The sequence below is a fragment of the Rhynchophorus ferrugineus genome, unplaced genomic scaffold, assembly GCF_030347505.1.
Source record: "Rhynchophorus ferrugineus isolate W39M unplaced genomic scaffold, kcgeb_rfMv2 rfM3, whole genome shotgun sequence".
Taxonomy (NCBI): domain Eukaryota; kingdom Metazoa; phylum Arthropoda; class Insecta; order Coleoptera; family Curculionidae; genus Rhynchophorus; species Rhynchophorus ferrugineus.
This window is the reverse complement of record NW_027472582.1, coordinates 69,688,401-69,711,249: the sequence shown is the minus strand read 5'-3', so window position 1 is coordinate 69,711,249 and position 22,849 is coordinate 69,688,401. Positions and strand designations below refer to the sequence as shown.

Here is a 22,849-nt window from a genome sequence, read left to right as displayed (position 1 = left end):
TACATGGTTAAAGGAAGTAACGTAATAAGAATTATCGAAAATGCAGGCAGTGGAATAGAAATATAGTCTATTCAAAGTTTTTTTGTACATACGTCAGCAATATGTTTAATGTATTGCCTGCCACAATTTGTAAATTCGTTTTAGAATCAATAGGCTTATATACTGGTTTTAGGCAATATTTTCCTTCTCATTTTATTAAAAGAGATTTTAGTTAAAAATAGACATAATGCTGGCTGATTAGTTAGAACGCGTAAACGAATTAGCCTGTCAAAGTCCGGTTGTCAGATGTATGCAAAATTCTTGAAAGCAATAGTGATATGAGGTTAACCTAAAAACCGTAACCTATAAACTATTGTGGCTGTATAATTAACTATAGTTGTTAGAAGTATTTTAATGTTAAAATAAATTATATTTGATAATATTTTTGTTCAATTATTTTATTTGGACTGGAATGTTGTTATATGTCATAGTTAAACTGAACTAAAACTCAGAATATTCTATAATTCACAAACTAATGATGAGACAGCTGTCAAATTTATACACGCATCTTTTGAGGGTTAGGGCTAACTAAAAAACATATGCATTTAATTCTAGTAGCGCCATCTATGTGTTAGGCCAGTGACTTTTCAATTGCCCTGTTAACTAAGGTTAGTAAATGAATGAAGAAAGAACAAATATTTTTCGTTATAGTAGAGATATTTTAAGAAAATAAAATTTAAAAGGTTTTTTCTTGAAATTTCAAAAATATTTTTGTTATAAATTTTTTTCGAAATTTCTTCATCATTTATAGTACGAAGAAGCAGTAGAGACATATATTATAAAATAAAACTTCAACTCATAGTTACCTCGTTGGTTCATCGAAAAACATAACCTGTGGATTTTTTAATAATTCTAAAGCTATTGCCAAACGTTTCTTCTGTCCTCCCGAGAGTGCTTCAGTCCTCACTTTCCTGTGAATCCATAAATTCATTGACTCTAGTATCTCCTTAACCTAAAACGACTTGTTTAAATTAGTTGAATTCGTAGAAAGATAATTTTAAAATGATACAGAAACTAAACTTCTATTTGTCATTGTTTAATTTTAGTAAGAGTAGTTGATACAAAAAGTGACCATTCAATACATTAATCATTTTGTTGATCGTCATTATTAAGGAATTTATTTTAAACGCTAAATTAGTGTTTATAATCCTTCTGGAACATTAAAGGATTCAAGGTTATTTAACAGTTTATATTTATTATCAAAAAAAGTTTCAAATCAACTTTGTCATTCTATCTGATATTATCTAAATTTGTAGATTATGATAAGTCACTTATACTTAATCAATAATATTAATTATAAAGGAACTATACTGAATAAAATCCAAGTTTAGTTGAACATTAGAACTTTCCTAAAAATGATTTCTTTTATTTCTAATTAAAAAAAGTTATTGTTATTGTTAAAATTTGCAGTGACCAAGTTATTCTGCTTATATATAGGAATGTTGAGAATTCGAAATTCATGAAATACAGAGAAAAGAGCTTGATGAGTCCACTAAAGAACCTAGCTCTAAAAAGATGAACTAGTATTGAATATCACAATATGTTCATCACTATTAAGGAATGTCAAGAGATACTTTGACAGATTCAGGAATTCAGGCAGAGAAGATACGAACTTGTTTTAAAAATAAAAATGATCTGTTTTACGTTGAATTGTGAATGATTAAGAAAAAATATTTTCTTTTAATATTTTTTAGATAAACAAAAATGCATCGACCCTAAAATGAATTCTTAACTAAATGTTATCTGCTTGTGCATATTATAAGAGTATATTGTGTTTAATACTGTTAAAAATCTGGTAAAATCAATTAACGTATGATGACTTTCGATCTGTATTATCAAGACCAAAGTGCATTGATCCGTTCACTTGTACTGTTGGCGATAAAACCACATCCTTTACCACCATCAAAAGAGTTTAATCATGAAAACTATAGCGAGAAAGTTAGTGAAGATCGAGAAAATTCTGTTATCGAGCCAGAAAACATTTATACTGAGGAAAAAATGACAATGTAAAGGAATAATATGAGAATATACGACCTTAGATACTAGTAAGGCCAGTATATATACAATATTGAATGATGTTTGGTCCCATATAATTTGAAAGTAGCAAAACAGCCTTTAAAGGAATGCAAAATGGTCGGTTCTAAATGGTAAACGACAATATACTTCATGAAGATTACGGCGAAACAAGGAAAACAGATAAGCAAAATGTTTAACACAAAAACTAAAATTAATAGGCCTGTCCGTCGTATACTCCTGATTTGATACTCCATGATTCACGGTCATAAGGATTCTTAATGAAAAAAAATTTTTGACAAACAGTTCTATGGCTTACAAAAATATGTATATCATGATGAAGGTTATTTCGAAGAATTGTAAGTAATTTTCAGTGGTCAACTAATCAAGCTTTTGTTTTTTATTACACATAAGGTATAAATAGTGCTTCTTGTGTATGTTGCGAAAATAATTAGAAATATGCAGTCGGAGCGTTTCTATTAGTATTCTTGTCGCGGAATTTATGTGTTGCCCAAAAATCCCAAATCTTATAAATAGCAATGAATGGTAATTAAATTGTTATAAGACATTTTCTGATTGCAAATTGTGTTTAACATAAGACATTGCACAAAAACTAGGTGGTTTAATTATAAAAATAGTTATTTGAATTAATTCATGTTGTTTATATAAGTTGTAATATTTGAAAGTAAAATAAAATAATTCATCAAGTAATCGGTCGGATATCGGAGAGAACACTAAGGCTTTTTGAATTAATTAATCAAGTTAATGATCATGAAAAGAAGACAGATTGGCGAGGGAGTGTTGGACAAAGCATTCCGCAGTTACTCGAAGCATTCTCTGGTGTTGTTAAACGGATTCGGGTAAAAATATCGCAGCTGAAGCTGTAAGGTCACAAAAGGTGGATTGAAGGTGGTCAAAGCTCATTAACCATAAACTATTCCACTTAGGAAACATTCAAGCTATGAAAAACACTCCTAGTACGTGGATTTCTGACACAAGCATCACAGTTCAAGGTGAAAGGTTACCAAAAGCTGACTGAAGTTGCTGGTAACTAATATAGCCTACAGGAAGTTGGACCAACACTGATTGCAGTGGCCGTAGACTATGTTCAAGCTATCATTTGCCATGTCATGATGGTATTTTACAGTATTGTATATACAAGTATAATATAAGTAATTAACAAACAATTTACAATTATTTAAAGAAACATAAAGAATACCCAGGAACTATTTGATATCAGTTTCATGAAACACTGACATCTTAAAGAACGACTTATTTATTGACTTGACCAAGTGTTGCGAATTATGTAATGAATTAAACGAGTAATTCAACAACATATTTCAAATAAAACTGCAAGATATTTTGTCAATATAATTTGAATAATTTTGATATCTCCTGAAGTGTTTTATACGATGGATTGAGAAATTTCCCCAATTTTTCTAAGGTGAAAATATTATGTCTCTTTTTTATTTTGCAAATTCCAATAACAAAAGAAAAACTACTTGGAAGCTTTGCTGACGACACAATTATTATGGCAAACGACATATCTCTGTCTAGGGCAATAGAAAAAGTACAAGTGGCAGTCAACAAAATCTACAAATGGACGAAAGATTGGAAAATCCAACTTAATAGCTCCAAATCTCCAAAACACGAAAGAAGATTACAAGCAATATAACTACTGTACAACGCGCAGGATATCAGATTGACACGAACCAAACAATACTAACTTATATAAATTGTATATCTTTAGTGTAAAGTATAGCTTAAATTATTATAATTTTATAATTGATGAATACATATTGATGTATTTATATCGCACTGGTCTTGCTTGTGAATTAATCCAAGTACAAATTAAATATAGTAATAAAATAATATATAATTAAGATTGTTCTAAGCATATGTAATAAAGATGTTATCAAAAAAATATTTTGCAAATCAAAGTTACCACTTTTAAAACGACCAAACTAAGACAAGTTTGTCAACGACTTGAATTGAGAATTGAGATTTTCATTGAAATGCAATATTTTCTGGGAATATTTTTTTACTAAATAAATCTCCGCGCAAAATACATTTGATATGTTATATTGTTTTCACTTTTTTCATCCACGATAATTAGTTTTTAATTAAATATCAAGAAACACTACTGTTTCCACATATGCTGATGATACAGCGGTTTTATCATCCCATGAGGATCCAATATCAGCCACAAGAAACCTCCAACTTCATCTTAACAAAGCTGAATTGTGGTTGAAAACGTGGCATATCAAAGCAAATGAGACACAATCTATCCCTGGGACATTCACCTTTTGTAGAAGAACTTGTCCCAGTAAAATGAACTGATTATGAACTTCCGCATGCAGACAATGTTAAATATCTGGGAATGCATTTTGATCGACATTTGACATCTAAAAAGCATATAGTGACAAAATGCAAAAAGCTTGAGCTTAATTTAAACCAAATTTATTGATTGATAGGGCGCAAATCTAAATTATCCGTAGATAACAAGATATTGTTGTAGAAATCAATACTTAGGCCCATTTGGACGTATGGTATTGAACTGTGGAGAACAACTAGCAAATCTAACATAGCCATCCTCCAGAAGTTCCAGAAGAAAGTGTTGCGAGTCATCGTCGATACCCAATTTACATCGCCAACAAATTGATTCAGCGCGATATCCCCTTAGAACCCATAACGAGTGTGATTCGAACTGTTAGTGCGAGGTACTCTGAAAAACTATTAGTGCATCCCAATGCACTTGCCAAACACATAAATATGCGCGATGGTATTGCAGAGCATAGGCTCAAAGGCAAATTACCATATGAACTGATTAATAGACGCTTAGAGTGAGATTTAATAATTTCTAGAATAAGAATAGTCTTTAGAATAAGTTAGGATAGACTTTAAAATAAGTTAGAATAGTATCTAGAATAAGATTTAAATTATAAGTTGTACAGCAGGTCAGTCATTGAAGCCATCTTTTACATATCAGGATATTTATATTATATAACGGAAATTATATGATAATATTTATTGCCCACGGGCAGATTGTTGAAGTTCTAAGAGGTTAATAAAAAAAATTAAATAAAATATGTTTGAAATGATGTATAATAACTATTTCATGAGTACGTGTTTCTTGAGGGAATATTTTTTACTTATAATCCAACATCTAATGCATTTTTAGACTGTACATATTGAGCACTCAGGGCAAATATTTAGTTGTGTTTCTTGGTGGTAAAAATATCGTAGACGAGGTCTATAATTAGGCAAGCCATTACGGTTTCGTGTTACACTATACTAATTACGTAACGCATTAGAGAATGAAATCATGATGATGATGATGATAATGAATATGATGACGTTACTTCCGTTGATACTTAATATGCACACAAAAACATTTTATTAGTTAAAATTTCGCTCATGTTTATTTATAGTTATTTTTTCTTGAAACAACATTAATTCGTTACAAAGTAAAATGTAATAAATTATTCTGGTTATGCCGTAAAAGATAATTTAAATAATATGCGTCAACAGTGAATTAATTTTGAGGGATTTATAATAAATGGCGTTAGATAAAACGCATCTCATTGTAAACTCTTGCAACTAACAGGTCAATTGAAAAGTCCCCGTCCTACCATAGTAAAACACATTCCCCCAGAAAATTTCTCCCCCGTGAGGGTTATTTTGAGATCTGAGAACAGGAAATAATTGCTGGAGGCTAGATCTGGAGAATACGGTGGATGAGGAAACAATTTGAAGGCCAATTCATGAATTTTTGCCATCGTTTTCACTGACACACGGTGCATTGGCTTGGTGAAACAGCACTTTCTTTTTGTTCAAATGAGGCCGTTTTTCGTCGATTTCGTCCTGCAAACGATCCATTAACGCTATGTAATAGTCGCTGTTGATGATGCTTCCTTTTTCATGATAGTCAATGAAATTTATTCCATGCGCATCCCAAAATACAGACGCCATAACCTTGCCAGCCAACTGTTGCTTTTTCCCATGCTTTGGAGCGCGTTCTTTGTGAAGTCCATTCGGATGACTGTCGATTGGACTTCGGAGTGAAATGATGAAGCCATGTTTCATCCATTGTCACATATCGACGCAAAAACTCGGGTTTATTTCGCTTGATCATCTTCAAACACTGCTCCGAAACATCAACTCGTCGTTGTTTTTGGTCAAAAGTGAGCTCGCGCGGTACCTACTTTGCACAGAGCTTTCTCATACCCAAATATTCGTGAACGATATGATATACACGTTCAGTTGATATCTTTAGAGTGTCTGCTATTTTATTCAATTTCAATTTACGGTCATTCAAAATCATTTTGTGGATTTTTTAAATGTTTTCTTCGGTAACAATCTCTTTTGGGCGTCCACTGCGTTCACCGTCTTCGGTGCTCATTTCACCACGTCTAAACTTAGCATACCAATCCTTGATGGTTGATTTTCTTGGGACAGTGTCCGAAAACTCGGCATCAAGCCAGGTTTTTGGTTCAGCTGTATTTCTTCAAAAAACAATATTTTATCGACACGCGAAATTCTTTTTTATCCATTTTTTTCACAATGACGAAAGTTGTGTCACTCAAAATGTTATAATTCAGAAACTAATGATCCGACAGCTGTCAAATTTATACACGCATCTTTTGAGGGTTAGGGCTAACTAAAAATATATGGATTTAATTCTAGTAGCGCCATCTACGTGCCTGGCCGAGGACCTTTCAATTGACCTGTTACATGTAATATACATATATTTATTAACAGACGTAATGAAGCTGGAGCGGTTTCTGAACTATTTGGCTTGTTGGCTTATATTTCTTTTAAAGAAGAAAAAGCAGTCCGATATGCTCAAAGAAATTCGGGAAAAAAATTATTTTTGAAATCGATAAAGGGAGAAAATGTAGAGCACTTTCAGTGCTAACTGTGCGATGGTTCCATTTTACAAAAATGCGGTTATTTTTGGTTTTGTCGTTGAAGCTAGTGAGATCTCTAGTATCACTGACTTGTTATATACCCCACATAAAGTTATTGATTATATTCGCTGGTTTTTTTGTAGCTTATAATTCGCAGTTTGTCGTTATTTTACATCTGGGTGATATTATCTGGGTCTATCCTATTATTTCTGTTAACTTTGCAAATTAGTTTCAGTTCTATAGTAAATTAGTTATATTTAAGACAAAATTAATGCAGTGAAAGTAAAAAATATCATTCGATGCGCTTATTCGCATAAGAAACATTAAAATTCCACTTGATTGAAGATTTTTATAACATACATATTCATATAGAAAGTAACACTGGTTTGTTATTGCAACGCTATTGTTATTATATTGACGAATACATTTCTTTAATTTGTGTATTTAAGAAAATATATTTTATAAATAGTCTATTCAAAACAGTAGTGATGCACGTCACCAATATGTGTCTGTCAAAAGTTAAAAAATTCGTTTTACAGTCAGACAATATTTTCTTTCTCATTTTATTCTATTTAAAAAGAGATAGAATGCTATTAGAGAAGTTCGAACATGTAACCGAAAGAGCATGCAAAAGTTATTCGTTAGTTAAGCGTCTGCAAAATTCTTCAAAATATTTTAATTACGGGTTATAAACCGGCAAACGTTGTTTTAATAAATTTCAAATCATCGTGGTTATTATTGAATATATTTTTTTGTGCGTTGCAGCTGCACTGAATATTAGTACGGACACGATCACTAAAATATCCCAAAAAATAAAAATATAACCTTAAGTTCGCCAAAAAGAGTCCATCTTTAGGCGAAACAGGTGACGAATCAAGATCAGCTTGAGATTAGCTGTATGAGAGATCAAATATACAAAATGTATAAAAACAAGTATAGTAGTTTTTTTAATCGAAACATAATTTAATAAAATTATTTCAGAGAAAATTGTTAGTCCATTAAAAGTATTGTTAATCCATAAAAATTATCCATAAAAAACCAAAAGATATACAGCTATTTGAGGGATGTAGGACAACTCATCATACACTGTTGAGTAATATAGGAGTTAAGTGGTGTCAAGATAACCCTCGAAGGGGTTTAATGGAACTTCCAGACATCGTTTTTAAAAGAATACAATTTTTAAAAACAGATAACAAAATCGAGGAAGAATTATTATATTAATTTGTATATTTAGATGAGATATGGATATTTCAGAATGGTACAATGGGTGGGTCTTAGCAAGATCATAATAAATATGGTGTTAAGACAACAAAAGTTGATGTAAAAAGATAAACGTTGGAACAACTATCCATTAGGTTTTGTTAGTCATAACATTTATTAATAATTCATTGCAGACATATAGTTATTCATGCTGGAAACAGGAATGATTTTATTCCTGTGCAGAATTAGTGTTTTCCTCTAAGTCCAAGAACGACTAGCATGGAGAAATGAACCATAAATTTTTTGTGCAGTGGTTTGAAAATCAGCTTTTAGAGAACTTGTACTAGCCTTCAGTTATTGTTATGTATAATGCACCATATCATAGTACACTTGTGGAGAAGATCCCAACAAGTGCATCAACGGAAGGGTGCAATTAAGAAATGGTTTAAAGTACATAAAGCAAGTTTCGAGGAACCCTTGTTAAATAATGATCTATTTCAAACTGGCACTCGGTTAATATCAATGAAATATTTAATTGCTTTATATGTAATTTGCTTTTTTAGAAGTAAGCCTGAGAAAAGATTCATGGTAGATCAGATTACTGAACGTTATGGCCACGGAGTATTCCGTTTTACAATAGACATTCAGGTCGAGGAGCATATTCAAACCAGAACTGTCTGGATTTATGGAAAGAGGCATCGTCGAAAATAACGCCTTCGGTTTGGATAAGCTCGATCAGACACATTGAATCAGAAATTAACAAATGGTAGGATCTTGAGCAATTTTTATATATATATATATATATATATATATATATATATATATATATATATGATATAAGTGGCTCTGAAAGCGACAGTGATTGAATAAAACTTTATGAATGTTTGTTTATTATTCAATGCTGATGGTTACCAAGACAGGGTGATGAAAGGGGAAACCACTTAAGGTCAGTATACAGTTAACATACTTTAATTGTGGGAAATTGTATTATAGAGTGTGAGAGCTTCATGAGCATGTGTGTTATTATTCAGACTATACATGAACGTTTGGTTAAAATGTATGAGAGATAAATAGTACTAACTGTTTTGCAAATATGGCAAATGCATTAAGGAAATTGCAGTGATTGTGTGAAAATTAGTTTTATCAAGAAAGATGTATATAGGTATTAACAGAAGAACGTTAAGGAGGAACATAGTAATATCATAATGACTTTACAAGGAAACATTCCATCGAAGGAAACAAGAACTATGCGTAAAATAAAAATATGCTCTCTAATGAAAGTAAAACACATTACTCAGATATATAATTGTTAATTAGGTGGATTAGGCCTTCGGGGCATACCACTACATAAAAAACGCACCTAGAACTCTACCTATACTAGTGTGGAAAAAAGTTCAATGTATATATAATAAAACAACTCTAACCTATACATTATTGTGGTTGTATAATTAATTGTAATTTTAAATTCTTCGATAATATATGCTTTCGATGTACTATAATATTAAAATAAATTATAATACATAAACATTGTTTCCTCATTTTATTTAGATTAAATTTTGTTATATGTCAAAACCAAAATGTGCTGAAACTCAGAGTTACTCCGTCAACATTGTCACTGCTGTTTTGAATTGACTATATGTTAGACTCTTCAAATATACATATAAGTTACAAGAACTGGCAAAGTGGCAAAATTAGAAGTTAGTGCCAATGACATGCATCTCAATGAGTAGACTTTTTTTGACAATTTTAAATCTCATTGAAATTATCGAAATAACTATGTAACTAATATCATTATTATGAAAGATTATAAATCATTGTAACAATTAATTTGAATAGAAACTGTCTCTTACTCTAGATTGTTTGTCAGTCTTTGTAGTCTCCGAGGGTAGTTTCAGACACGCTGCGACTGTCATCGCTTCTTCTACGGTAAGTAACGGCTGAAGATTGTCGTTTTGCATAATGTAACAAGACTTTTTCCTAAAAGATGGTTCATCACGTACGACTTCGTTTGTTAGGATATCGCCAGTTTTGCCGCTGGTTCTAGAACAAAAAAATTGTCGGGACTAATTAACTGTTAATCAAGTTCTCTTTCAATTGAAACTACGTTCAGTTGTTTTAACTTAACTAAATATTTTGTCACCAAGCTGTGGAAATAACATAAATGTTTTGTAACACCCAGAATATAATGTAACAAACAACAATTCGTATTAGTCATTGACAAGAAAATGAAAGATCTATATAAAAAACGAGACAATGTATCGTATTAACTAGTATCGTTATTGTTGCCATTTTTTCATACAAAATCCTCTAGTAGTACGTTAGTACGAAGACTGCAACTTACATCGTTGCCTGGCCCTTGTGCCTATAACGATGTTACCGGCTACGGGCACCCTCCTTACTAACAGTAACAAGTATCAGTTAGTGTCACTGAATCAGCTGATAGGGTGGGGTTTAGTAGGTAGCCCAATTCGCCCAATTCGCTTATTCCTGCAGATCTCCCCGACCAGGTAACCATAACAGGATTCCCCTTCCTGGTTTCAGGCCAAAAAAAATCTAATATTTCAATACCACTTTCATAAAACGATTTATTTTTTGCCTCAAAATGGTCCTCAGTTTCAGCGATAGCCTCTTCATTCGAGCGAAATTTCTTACCGTTGAGCATTTTTTTGAGGAATGCAAACAGCCAGTAGTCGCTGGGAGCCAATTCTGGTAAATACGGTGGATGTGGGAGCAATTCGAAGTTCAATTTATGTAGTTTTGCCATTGTTTGGATGGACTTGTGGCACGATGCCTTGTCTTGATGAAACAAAATGTTTTTCTTTGTCATATGCGGTCGTTTCTTTGCAATTTAGCCTTCAAACGCTCCAATAACGCTATATAATTATAGATTTACAGTTTATAGTATTTCTCTTCTCAAGATAGTCAATGGATATTACACTACGCACATCCCAAAAATGCCGAGGCCATTACCTTTCCAGCTGATTGTTGTCATTTCGGAAGCTTTGGACGAGAATCATCAGTTGCTGTCTACTCAGATGACCGGAGTGAAGTGATAAATCTATGTTTCTTTACGATGTTAGCTAACTCACGCTACTTCACTTTTCGATCATTCAAAACATTGGACGTCCACTGCATTCTGCATCATCGGTGTCTCTACGACCACGTTTGAAGTCAGCAAACCAACACTTTGTTCTTGTTTCTAAAGGGACGGAGTGCTTATAACAGTTTTCAAGCCATTGCTTCGCTTGAACGGTATTGTTCCCTATACTGATCCACTGTTTTGAAAATAATAAAAATAGTGTCACTCTTAGCACGATAACTCACAAACGTATGGGTAGAATATCATGAAATTTTAAGGGCTTTCTTTTGAAGGTTAGTACTAACTGAAATGCAATAAAATTAGCGCCATCTATGTGTCAGGTGCGGGACTTTTCACCCCATGCACTTTCAGCAAGGATAAAAGTCATTTGGCGGATGGTGAAAACCATTTTGTATTGATATCACTTCGTTAACTATTCATACATATTACTTCTTGAAGACTTGATGTTTTTGATTGAAATTTTTAGTTTATCATTTATACAAATAAACATAATTACAGAATTTGGAAGGAGAGCAATCTTTAAGACGTTAAAAAATGAATTAGATGTTTAAAGCATTATCTGCATTATTTCTGTAGAAATGAAGCTGATGGTATCTGATTCTATATCTTGTTGGACAAATACTGGAAATTATTTTGAAAATATCTGTCTCATAACACCATGTTTCAAAAAAAAAAGTTTTATTTCAGTCAGTTCTATTATTATAAAAAATCTCCTTTTATATAGCATTATACACCCATCCACTTTGATATGATGGGAAATAAATTGAATCAAATTCATTAATGCACTTTTGCTCAACGAAAAATCTTGTGAAAATATTTTTTAAAATATTCGCTTATCTATAGTAGATATACGCATTTTTATTTCAAGAACCTGGAATATTAAAAACAATCTTCGTGTAGGATTTTCTTAACTTTTGCTTTAAGTTTACGTAATTGTATATTTTAAAATATTCTTTCTAAAATCGAAAGTCCATTTTCTAAGCACAACACAATTTATAACAATCTCAAAACATAAAAGACTCGTCTCGTATTATGTTTGTGTATTTTTTAAGTTTACGTAACATTCTAATTTTGTGTTTGACTATTAAATTGGAGATAAGAATTGTCCTAAATTGGTTTTTTTATGGAATTCTATGTTTATATGTCATTGTATTAAATATTTAAAATAATGATCCAAATTCTATTCTATTTATAATCTCTGTTCTATTTCCCTCAGTTTAAAGATTAATATAATATTGATTCTTGATGTTTTGAATCAATTGAACATGTGATATTCAATGCAATAACATGGCCAATTGCAAATATTTATGAACATACTTATTTAGTACCAAGTAGTGATGGTTTTCAGATAACTAACAGGTTTTCTGTTATATACCGTTTGCAAAAATATCTGCATGACTGGTTTGTGCTATTTCAGTGCATGTGCACCTAACTTACTTGAATAAAATTCAGGGGCATGGAATTCTGGGAATGTATATGATAAATCCATATGTATTACACGATTATATATTTACTGTCTTCGTATATAACATAATTAATTTAATAAAATACCACTGTGAACAAAAATAATAATATTTTTAAAAAAATTGTTTTTTTGGTACTATTAGTAGCACACGTATACATCTTACATTAGATATGTTTAGTAAAATCTTAATTTAAAATATTAATTTATTACGACTGTTCTGTTGTACTTGCACTACTAGTTAGTTTGATGTTTTACTCTCATGTCATATTTGCACCCCATAGGTTCAAATTGGCTTCATGATTGACTCTTTGAATCTCTTTCATTCTTGGTCAAGTTGAGAGTATCTTCCAACTAACCAGTACAAAGTAAGTAAGTGACTTTGAATCAAATCTGCTCTGCTTTTTGCCTAACATGACGTTAGGGATATGCCGAGGTATTTAGCTAATTCTGCTTAAATTGGTCATTCGCCTAGTGATATATTTAGATTTTTGCCATTTCCTTGTAATACAGAAAAGAGTAATTTCTAGATAAAAATATTGATCATTTGAATAAGTTGTCGCTATGGATCTTGTAAGGGCGCTTACTTATTTAAGAATATATTACTAAGTGATGTCTAGCGATGTACAATATATTGTGTCATAAGTTTTTACATTTTCCTAAAACTAAAACATTAGGTTAATTTCATATCGTTCATTTAACAATAAACTTTATATAAAATAAGCGATGTTAACGTTGTTAAGGCCAACCCAATATGTTTCTTGTTTACACAACAAATAAGTATATATCACGGAAACTGTTGAAACCTTTAATTACCGCACTATTTGAACAGATAACGCTGAACAAGATATGGTTGGTTATCCACTATTGTAAATTGTTAATCCATATATTTCTTAATTGATCAAGTTAAAATGTTTGCGAAATCATCAAAAAGGTAAACAAATAATATATACTTTATATTCTAATAATATAAAAATATATTACAGTAATTACAAAATTAATTTTCTGGCGGAACTTTGAATGTTAAATATAGAAATTTTCAAAGTAAGAAAGTAAATTTTCGAAGAACTTCTGTTTTCGCAATGATTGGGTGTATACAGTTAATCTGTCGTATGATCCATCCTACTGAAGACTTACTGGAAAGCTCACTGGATATATTGGATGTGCTTAGTACAATCTAAATTTTCAAATTCATTTATTTGTATTGTTCTATTGAGTATGTATTAATATACAAGCAAGTCCAGTGTACAACTTGAATAACTCTAGATCAATTTGATTTCGAGGTCATCGCGCAGTTCTTTGTTGTTACGTAGCGTTAAGGTTTGGTAATTAATCGAAGAACTATCCCAAAGATATTTGCCCCACAGAAGTCTAAATAGGCTTTATAATTAACTGATAAACCAATATTTTTATCTTGAATTCTGAATCTTAAAATCGAGAACGCAGAAATCCCATGGTCAGAAGAAGCCACCTATCTCGGTCTTGTCTTTGATCCCAAATTTAGGTGGAATTCCCACATTCAAAAGTCCCTCCATAAAGGTCAAGGTATTGTTAATTTGCTGTTACCACTTATCAACAGGGCCAGCAGGCTTCCTCTATCTATAAAATCTCTCCTGTACAAGATGCTGGTTCGATCAGTCGTTCTATACGGCTCCAGTGTCTATCTAAAATACGTCTCACCCAGCTAGGTGGAACGTCTTCAAGTCTTTGGTTCGTCAGGAACAATCAAATTTATAGAGAAACAGACGTCTCCCAAGTTCACAATTTTATATCCGAGGTTTACTCGAGATATTTTTCCACTCTTCGTCTTTCGGACAATAGATGTATTACCGAGCTGGCCGACATTTTAGGCCAATAACTCATTCGGCTCTTCGTAGCCTTATTCTATCACAGCCGACACTACCCCGTCGTGCTCTAACTCCAAATTGTCTCGACCTTCTCCGGCGAGCGATTAACTCATGAACCGCAAGCTGCATGGTATGATAACGACGCCACGTCCTTGCCTGGCCCTTGTGCCTCTTAACGGTGTTACCGGTTACGGGCACCCTCCTCACTAACAGTAAGAAGTGTCAGTTAGGGTCATTGGATCAGCTGATAGGGTGGGGTTTAGTGGGTAGCCCAGAGCCAGTTTCCACATAACCAGTCCAACTCGCTTATTCCTGCAGGTCTTCCCGACCAGGTATCCGTATTAGGATTCCCCTATCCGGTTACACGGTTCCAGGCCAAAAAAAAAAAAAATTGAATTCTGAGTCTGATCTGCTTTGTTTTCTGTCTATCGTTGATGTTTCCAATTTAACCTACTATCGGGGTGGATGCCGAGGTATTTCATTGATTTTGTTTGGGGAATCGGTATTCTTAAAATGTTGTAAATAGGTTTTTGTCATTTTGCTATAATGCAAAATTGGCATGCACATAGTTCGAGCTATTAAGTCGTTTTTTTTCAGCCTTTAGTCCATTTGTTGATCTTGTTGACTGTCAGTTTGTACTTCTACAGCCCTTGGTAGAGGTATGGTTTTTGTCCTGTTGACTGTCGTCGGAAATTCTTCCAGATACTATTTATTTGACGTAGAAAAGATACAGGAGTGGTTCCAAGACACTACCATGCGAAACTACATCCGAAAAATCCGGCCAAATAATTGTGAGATGTCCAGGAATATTACAGGGCAATATTCCTTTTCTTCAGTGGTTTTATATAGCGACTAATATCGTCATTATTACTTTCAATGATTGGGTTGACTATGGACTTACTAAAAGAGGTTGCACATGCCATCACAGGGCATTTATATGGTGTTGAGTCTTCAAATGAGTTTCTCTGGAAAGCAGTAAAACAAGGCAAGCAGAAGTATTTCGAGATGATCGGTAAGTTTCCGATGCGTGGATCATCGTTACACTGTTATTTGCACAGGATTAAAATTCCAGAATGCCAGTCAGAGACCTTGACTTAGCATATCAGACAATTGAACGCTGTTACTATCATTTCAAGAGATATTCAAAACTATTGGGTTTAGAGTGCAAAGTTGGGTAATTCAAAATGAAAGCATCAAGAAGCCCTTCATCAAAAACAAAGATTATTCTATATTTTGTGAAAAAAATATCGATATTTCTCCAAAGAAAAAGCGGTCAACAAAAATATCGATATATACGCCAAAAAATCGATATATTTCGACATCCTTAACATTAAATATAAAGTTTCTTATTAGACACCTTGTATATATAACGATTAGTTAAAACTATTAATGTGTATAAACAATTAAAGCCGACTTTTATTCGTCGAAAAAAATCATTATTTAATCTATCAACATTTTCCGAAAAGATGTTCCAATGTAGTAGCTAAATTCATGTAAATTAATTAGGAAAAATGAGTCCATGAAACATCACATTTCAAGATATTTAAGGACATTTAAATAATCTTGTATATTCTTACCACACAAAAAATATTTTTCTTATTGATTTTAGACGTTTTATTTGAAAATTTACCCAAAAAGTCCTTTTTCGTCAATATTAATAAATAGTCGTTATATAATTAATTATTATTACAAGTAGTTTTATACATAAATAAAAAAATCATTGTTTTTATGTATTGATGTTCAATAACCAATAACTATTACTTAAAAAATGGATATTAACCAGGATATGATGCCATAATAAAATTGATGTAGTTTGTTTTACGTAGATTGTTACCGAAAGCGAATAAAATAGATAGAAAGCATTCCAATCGGGAACGAACTAAGACTACCATATGTTCGATGTACCGGATTGGTCTTTGTTTATTCTCGGTGCAGATGTACTTAAAATGTACCGACCTGCCGTTGTAATGATTCAGCAGCGGTAGTTCGCTTGGCTATCGAATCTCTATTTCGTCATGCTATATTGTTCTTTGTGTCATTGTTAAATGCTTTTATATAGGTTCGGTCTGATATTCCTCGCATTTTCATGTAAATCACTTTAATGGTATAAATTACAGGGTTCGAATGATTTTTAATTAAAATTTTGATTGAAATTAGTTATTGTTTTAAAATGAATAGAAGCCACTGGTTGACATTATTAGATAAGAGCAAATGCATTACAACTAGATGATGATATATGGGGTAGAATTTCATAGAACTCTTTGGCAATTAAACCAAGTGTGAGTGGATATTTATTAATATAATCGCCCTAGATTTAAGATTATTTTCATCTTTCTAAACTGTATGAAATATTGTAGAAATAGGGACGGGCATGTGTATGTTAGAGCTGTAGAGATCAACAGTAGAATGTTAGTGCTGCTATAGTTGGGAGATAAACATTTTTTACAATTTTTTTTTTAAATTATATTTACGCTGATGTATTTTCTCCCAGAAACGTACGAACTACGAGACTTCTCATTAATAGTTCTTAGGCTCTAATGAGATATTTTTAATAAAAAAATTGAACCGACTTCGAAAAATAAATAAGGAACTCAATAAAAGGTAAAAAATAATCAACTCAGATTTTTGACACAAAAAAAAAATTAAACAAAAATCAGTTTGAAATCGGTGCCGTGTCCAAATAGTTACATTAGTTTTTTTGTTCCTTATTTATAATTAAATTCTATTATTATTTTTGTATTATTTGATTAAAAACTGATTTTTATTTAGTTACTACAAGAATTATTACGTACATATTTTATTTTTAAACTTTTTTTTCCTTTTAGTGAGTTCCCTATTTATTTTTTTGAAGTCGGTTCAAGTTCTTTGTTAAAAATATCTCATTTTACTCTTTTGGTGTTAGATATTTACTCAATAAATTAGACATTTATTTAGTTAAGTAATATAATAGAAATAAAGAAACAATAATTAAAAATAAGGAACGATTAGAGGTGATTTGACCAATGTTCTAACCAAACTAGAAAAACAAAAATTGTTGTCGCCGTGGGGATCGAACTCGCGACCTCCGCGTGTGAGCTAAGCACTCTAAGCATTACAACACAAAAGCAGTTACCTATAATGTTTCTACAGCTTGTTGTATCGATGGTTAGTGCTTAAAAAATAATCTGAATAGCTTTCACACTGAACGACTTCCAATTTTTCCTTCACATCAGTTCAGTAATAACATTATATACAAATATCTGATTATTTTAGATAAAGAAAATATGTAAAAACATTGTATATGCCTTCGAAGTTTGAGGGTTTCCCTCGATTTTCCCCCTTCCCCCCAACAGATCGTGACTTGGTTCCAATGAAACGACCTCGAGTGCACTCTAATAAAAAAATAATTTTGAAAATCGGCTCATAATTGACGGAGAAATCGGCGAACATACATTTATATATATATATATATATATATATATATATATATATATATATATATATATATGTATACTCAAGTTCTGCACCAATATGGTTACTTAAACTGCTTCACTTTCTCCAATTTTCATGTTGGGCTTATGCTTTCAAGGAAGAACAACGTCATTTCTTGATATTCTGTTCTGGAAGCGCTTGAACTTCACATAGTCTAACCAGGTTTAGGAATTTGCCTATATATCAACATTTTTGACGTTCAGAACGTCATTAAGTTGAAAAATTGGAGTGCTTACAGAGTAGTCAATACATTTTGTTCTCCTTTACATTTTAATATAGGCTCTATATGATACACTCTATATGCTCTATATGATGCTCTATACATACAGTAACACTTAAATCTCTCAAAATTAACTCACAATAAAAATATTAACGTACAAAATCTATGGGAATTATAAAATCAATTTATGTCATGATTAGAGTGTTAACATAGTGATAAAAGTAAATCGTCTCATTGATATAGGTAATTAAAATTAGCTGTGATATACTACGCATGTGGTAATTAAATAATAACAGATAAATTCAAATATTTTTACTGTACAATTATTTAATTTATATATTTCGTATGTTAAACTTTTACACTATAAGAAGAAATAATAAGGGGAATAATACTTACATATAACCAGCCAAAATATCCATTAAAGTGGACTTTCCTGACCCTGAAGGTCCCATAATGGCAGTTAACTCGCCACTTAAGAATTCGCCATTTATATTGTCCAAAATTTTTTTCCTTTCTAGAAAAAATAACATTTTAACATTAATAAGCTTATTTAAAATATAATGATAACGTTAACAATAGCTACATTTATTATATTCTAAGATTATATAGCTAATGCATTCTTATTAATATAAGCTCTAGATAGCTAGAAGTCTGAGCTATATAGTTATATTAAAAAACTGAAAAACAGTGGGTTTCGGGGGAACAACACAAAATGTATTATGTATTATGGAAAAATGGACGTATAATCAAGGTTCCTTACAAAATTCTATATAGTTAATATAATTAGTTATAAATTAAAACTCATAGATATATTAAACTGCTAAAAAAGCTGCTGCTAAACTGCTGCTAAAAAACTAAAAGTTCAGGGTATACTGCCAAATAATTTTTGTTTTACATTAGAATTTGGGTAGATTTATTAAGGAAACATTAATTGCTCATTGCTGTGAATGGATAAATCTGAAGAAAAATATCAGTTTGAAAAGACGACTATGGTGATGTGCTATAAAATAATTTTAGTCTGTATACGATATTTAAAAGTAATACTTTTCGTAGATATCATCAACACAACAAACTGTTAAGCTTCTATGTCCTGCATTTTTCTGTTTGTTAAACAAAAATACTTATCGCTATTTTGTAATAATGAAAATATTTAATATTGACCAATCATAAATTTTTTTCTTTATAACACAAATCAAGATATCGAATATAAAAGAAGCTCATCAAAGTTTATATGGACTTTGCACCATCGTTATCAATCTTAAAATGTTGTAGAGTTGAATTTGTACAAGCAAATTTTAATGAAGCCTATTCAAAAGGGTCAAGTGAGTTTACCACTTCAGAAATGATTGAAAAGATTCCCGATATCGTAATGATTGACTGATTGATTGATACAACTTATTTGTCTAATAGTTTTTAAAGCACTTAATATAATTAACAAATTATAAAACCATGCAAATTAAACATTTATGGGACAGACAAAATAATATGAACAAAAAACTGATTAATTCAATAGATTGACTCTACATTACTACGAACTACTTCATTACTTCAAACTTCATTATCATTTACTTCATTAAAGATTGGTCCAACTTATATATGTTATGTAATACAGCTCTTTACATTAATTTTCATCGGTTCCATACTTTTGTCCATTCTCAGATCTTTTCGAATTTCATGTATTCCAGATTTCCATTTCACTGCCTATTGTCCAAACGCTATTACCAACGAGGGTAGTGGTTAGATGGTATTTTTCTATTCATTTTATGTTTACATTATTTTTCGATTAGTTTATATAATTACTAGCGACCCGCCCCGGCTTCGCACGGGTGCAATGCTGATACTAAATTAAATACACTACAGAAAAAATATGAACGTTGTATATAAAAACATAGCGGCCCGCTCCGACTTTGCACGGGCATAAAATATATATGCCTATGTCACTCAATGAAAACATGATTAAAATCGATCCAGTATTTTTGGTTCATTCATTACTGCCCTTGGATTGCACGCATTAAATTTGGAGTAAAACAATTCCTCTTCCCCTATACTTACTATGAAGATTTCCTGCTATCTTTGGAATATCTAAATTCATACAATTTTTATTACATTACACATTTTTAAACGCAAATTTTAAATTTGTATTATCTCCGAAAATATTTGTTTAATTTACATGCTGTAAGGAACCATATTGATCTATATTAATTGCACACTGTATTTAAGGTACTTAATTCGATAAGAATTAATGCCGTATTGCTTAAAATAGCTTCGTAAATAAGCCATTTTCTCACGTAAAAAGTAAACAATAAAAATGGTTAATGTGGGTTATCCCTAAAAGATAAACATATACCATCGCGGACTTTTTGTAGACCTTTTTATGGTGTACAATACTGTAGTACAGTAATTTGATCTAACTCGTAGGGTTAGGCAGCGTTTTTGCTAATTGCTAAATAAGCCTAAAAAAATAGGTTAATTTACGACATCACGTTAGAAACCTCTAAAATTAGCAATGTTGCCTTAGTATATTATGCATGTATTATACATATAAACCTTCCTCTTGAATCACTCTATCTATTGAAAAAAATCGCATCAAAATCCGTTGCGTAGTTTTAAAGATTTAAGCGCACATAGGGATATAGGGACAGAAAAGGCGACTTTGTTTTATACTATGTAGTGATTTGCTACTTAACAGGTAAAATTAGTAGCAAACTATACGAAAATACGCATTAAACCATACGTAAGGTATGAATTATTAGTAAAAGTATTATTAGTAATTTAGTAACACTAATTTTATAGATTGGTAAATAATAAAAAAACACTGACTGATTCCTAATTTTCGGTAAATGAGATCTGTAGCAAGGACAGCTGTGTGGGGTACTGCTACAAATGTCAGTACCCTGAAAATATATCACAGGTATAGTGAAAGGCATAAAGATATTCATATTGTCTGCATTTTAAAAAGAAAGCCGATCTATACCAGCAACAATAGCATAAATGTGAACGGAACTGGTGAATATTGCTGTATTTTTCCTTAGTTTCGCTTTATATCGCTGTCGGCTCTTATTTCCTAAAACATTTTTCTAAACCCTTGCATATTTTTTTAGTTATATGCACGCAAATAACCAACAATCATTATGATTTGTAAAGAAAAACATCGGTATTATTGTCCACAAACATAATTAGTTTTAATTACTATAGTGATAATCAAAGGCTAAATCCAATAATAAATTACGACCAATTATTTGAAGCCACTGGGTGAACGACCTTAAGTATTTTAATCAATTCAAACCAATAATAAATTAGTTGATAACTTGTACATCGTTAAATATATTTAAACTATATATCTGTAAGTACGTATTATAATTATTAAAATGTATCATGTCTCATAAGTGACAAGTGGCCCGTGAAACAAAGAGTCGTCGATACGTGATTATTTTTAAAAATTTAATCTCATTCAATTCAGTAGTACATATATATGTATATATGAAATTATTGCAAAATTATACGACAAGGACTCGCCAGTTGAGTGAGCTATACTCTACAAGATTCAATCTTGATGTTGTCTGCTTTAGGCAATTGTGATCTACGAAGACGGTTCACACACTCACAGTCAGTCACAGTCACAGTGCTATACTATACCGAATTATTGGGCCGATTCGACGCAGAATTGCAGAAAAAAAACGCCTCATTTGGCGAAGAAAGAAGTATTGCACTATACACCGTATTCTCCAGATTTGGCCCCGCGCGACTTTTTGCTCTATTTGGGTTGACCACTGGAATCTGCGGTCGAATTGGAGGCCGAGGTATGAAACTTTCTGGAGCCAGGGTATAGGGACTTTATCAATTTGGAGGCGATAGGCGCGGAACTTCTTCTTGCGCTGGAACAGAATAGCCAGAGTTTTGCTCGGGTTTATCTGTAGCCGTCACAATTTGTACCACGCTATCGCTTCGTTCAGCTGGACTTGGAGTCTGTTACGAATAGCGTCGGGACAATAACCGGTTGTGAAGAAAGAGATACCATCTGCATAAAATGCTGTGTGAGAAAGTTTGTGGAGTGGAAAATCAGAGATATACAGCTTGAATAGGGCTGGGACTAGTGGAGCACCTTGCGGGACTCCTGCGGAAATATTTATGAGAGGAGACTGCGTCACCGATCCTCACTTGAAAGGAGGTGGCCCAAGAGATGGATTGCATTACATTTGATTCTCGAATGAATTAGCGAGGAGCTCGGCTTTTTTCGAGATTTGTAAAGGCGATATCCGTAGAGGAATCAGCCTTCAGAGGGGGGATTGCGTTCGAATTTTTCAGGCGGCAGGGGTCATTCGGGGCAGTGAGATTGCCTATATTTTGAAGAAATGATTCCCATTTCTTCCTGTTGCAGGCTCTAACCCTGTCCCTGACTTCTCTGATGGCGCATTGTGCCACGCGTTTATCATCAGGATCCAGAGTGGCGCGAGCTCTTCTCGCTAATCGGTTCTTGTACCTGTTTAGTTCTTTCGGGTAAATGAGGTAGCTCGGTGAATGGAGGTAAAACTAAGTGAAACAGTGGTGTTTACTTTATGTGACCGTTATTTATTGGCTATATAAAAA

The 22,849-nt window shown here is 32.2% G+C and overlaps 1 protein-coding gene across 1 annotated transcript in view; it reads right to left on the bottom strand.

Annotated features, from left to right (window-relative positions):
* Positions 1–22,849, bottom strand: part of LOC143193398 (ATP-binding cassette sub-family G member 1) — a 49,781-nt gene that overhangs the window by 8,074 nt on the left and 18,858 nt on the right. Inside the window, exons 2-4 of the mRNA XM_076399600.1 lie at positions 18,659–18,776; positions 10,013–10,202; positions 846–991 (exon numbers count right to left, since the gene is read on the bottom strand). Coding sequence (XP_076255715.1) covers positions 846–991; positions 10,013–10,202; positions 18,659–18,776 — 454 coding nt within the window. The remainder of the gene's footprint in view (positions 1–845; positions 992–10,012; positions 10,203–18,658; positions 18,777–22,849) is intronic.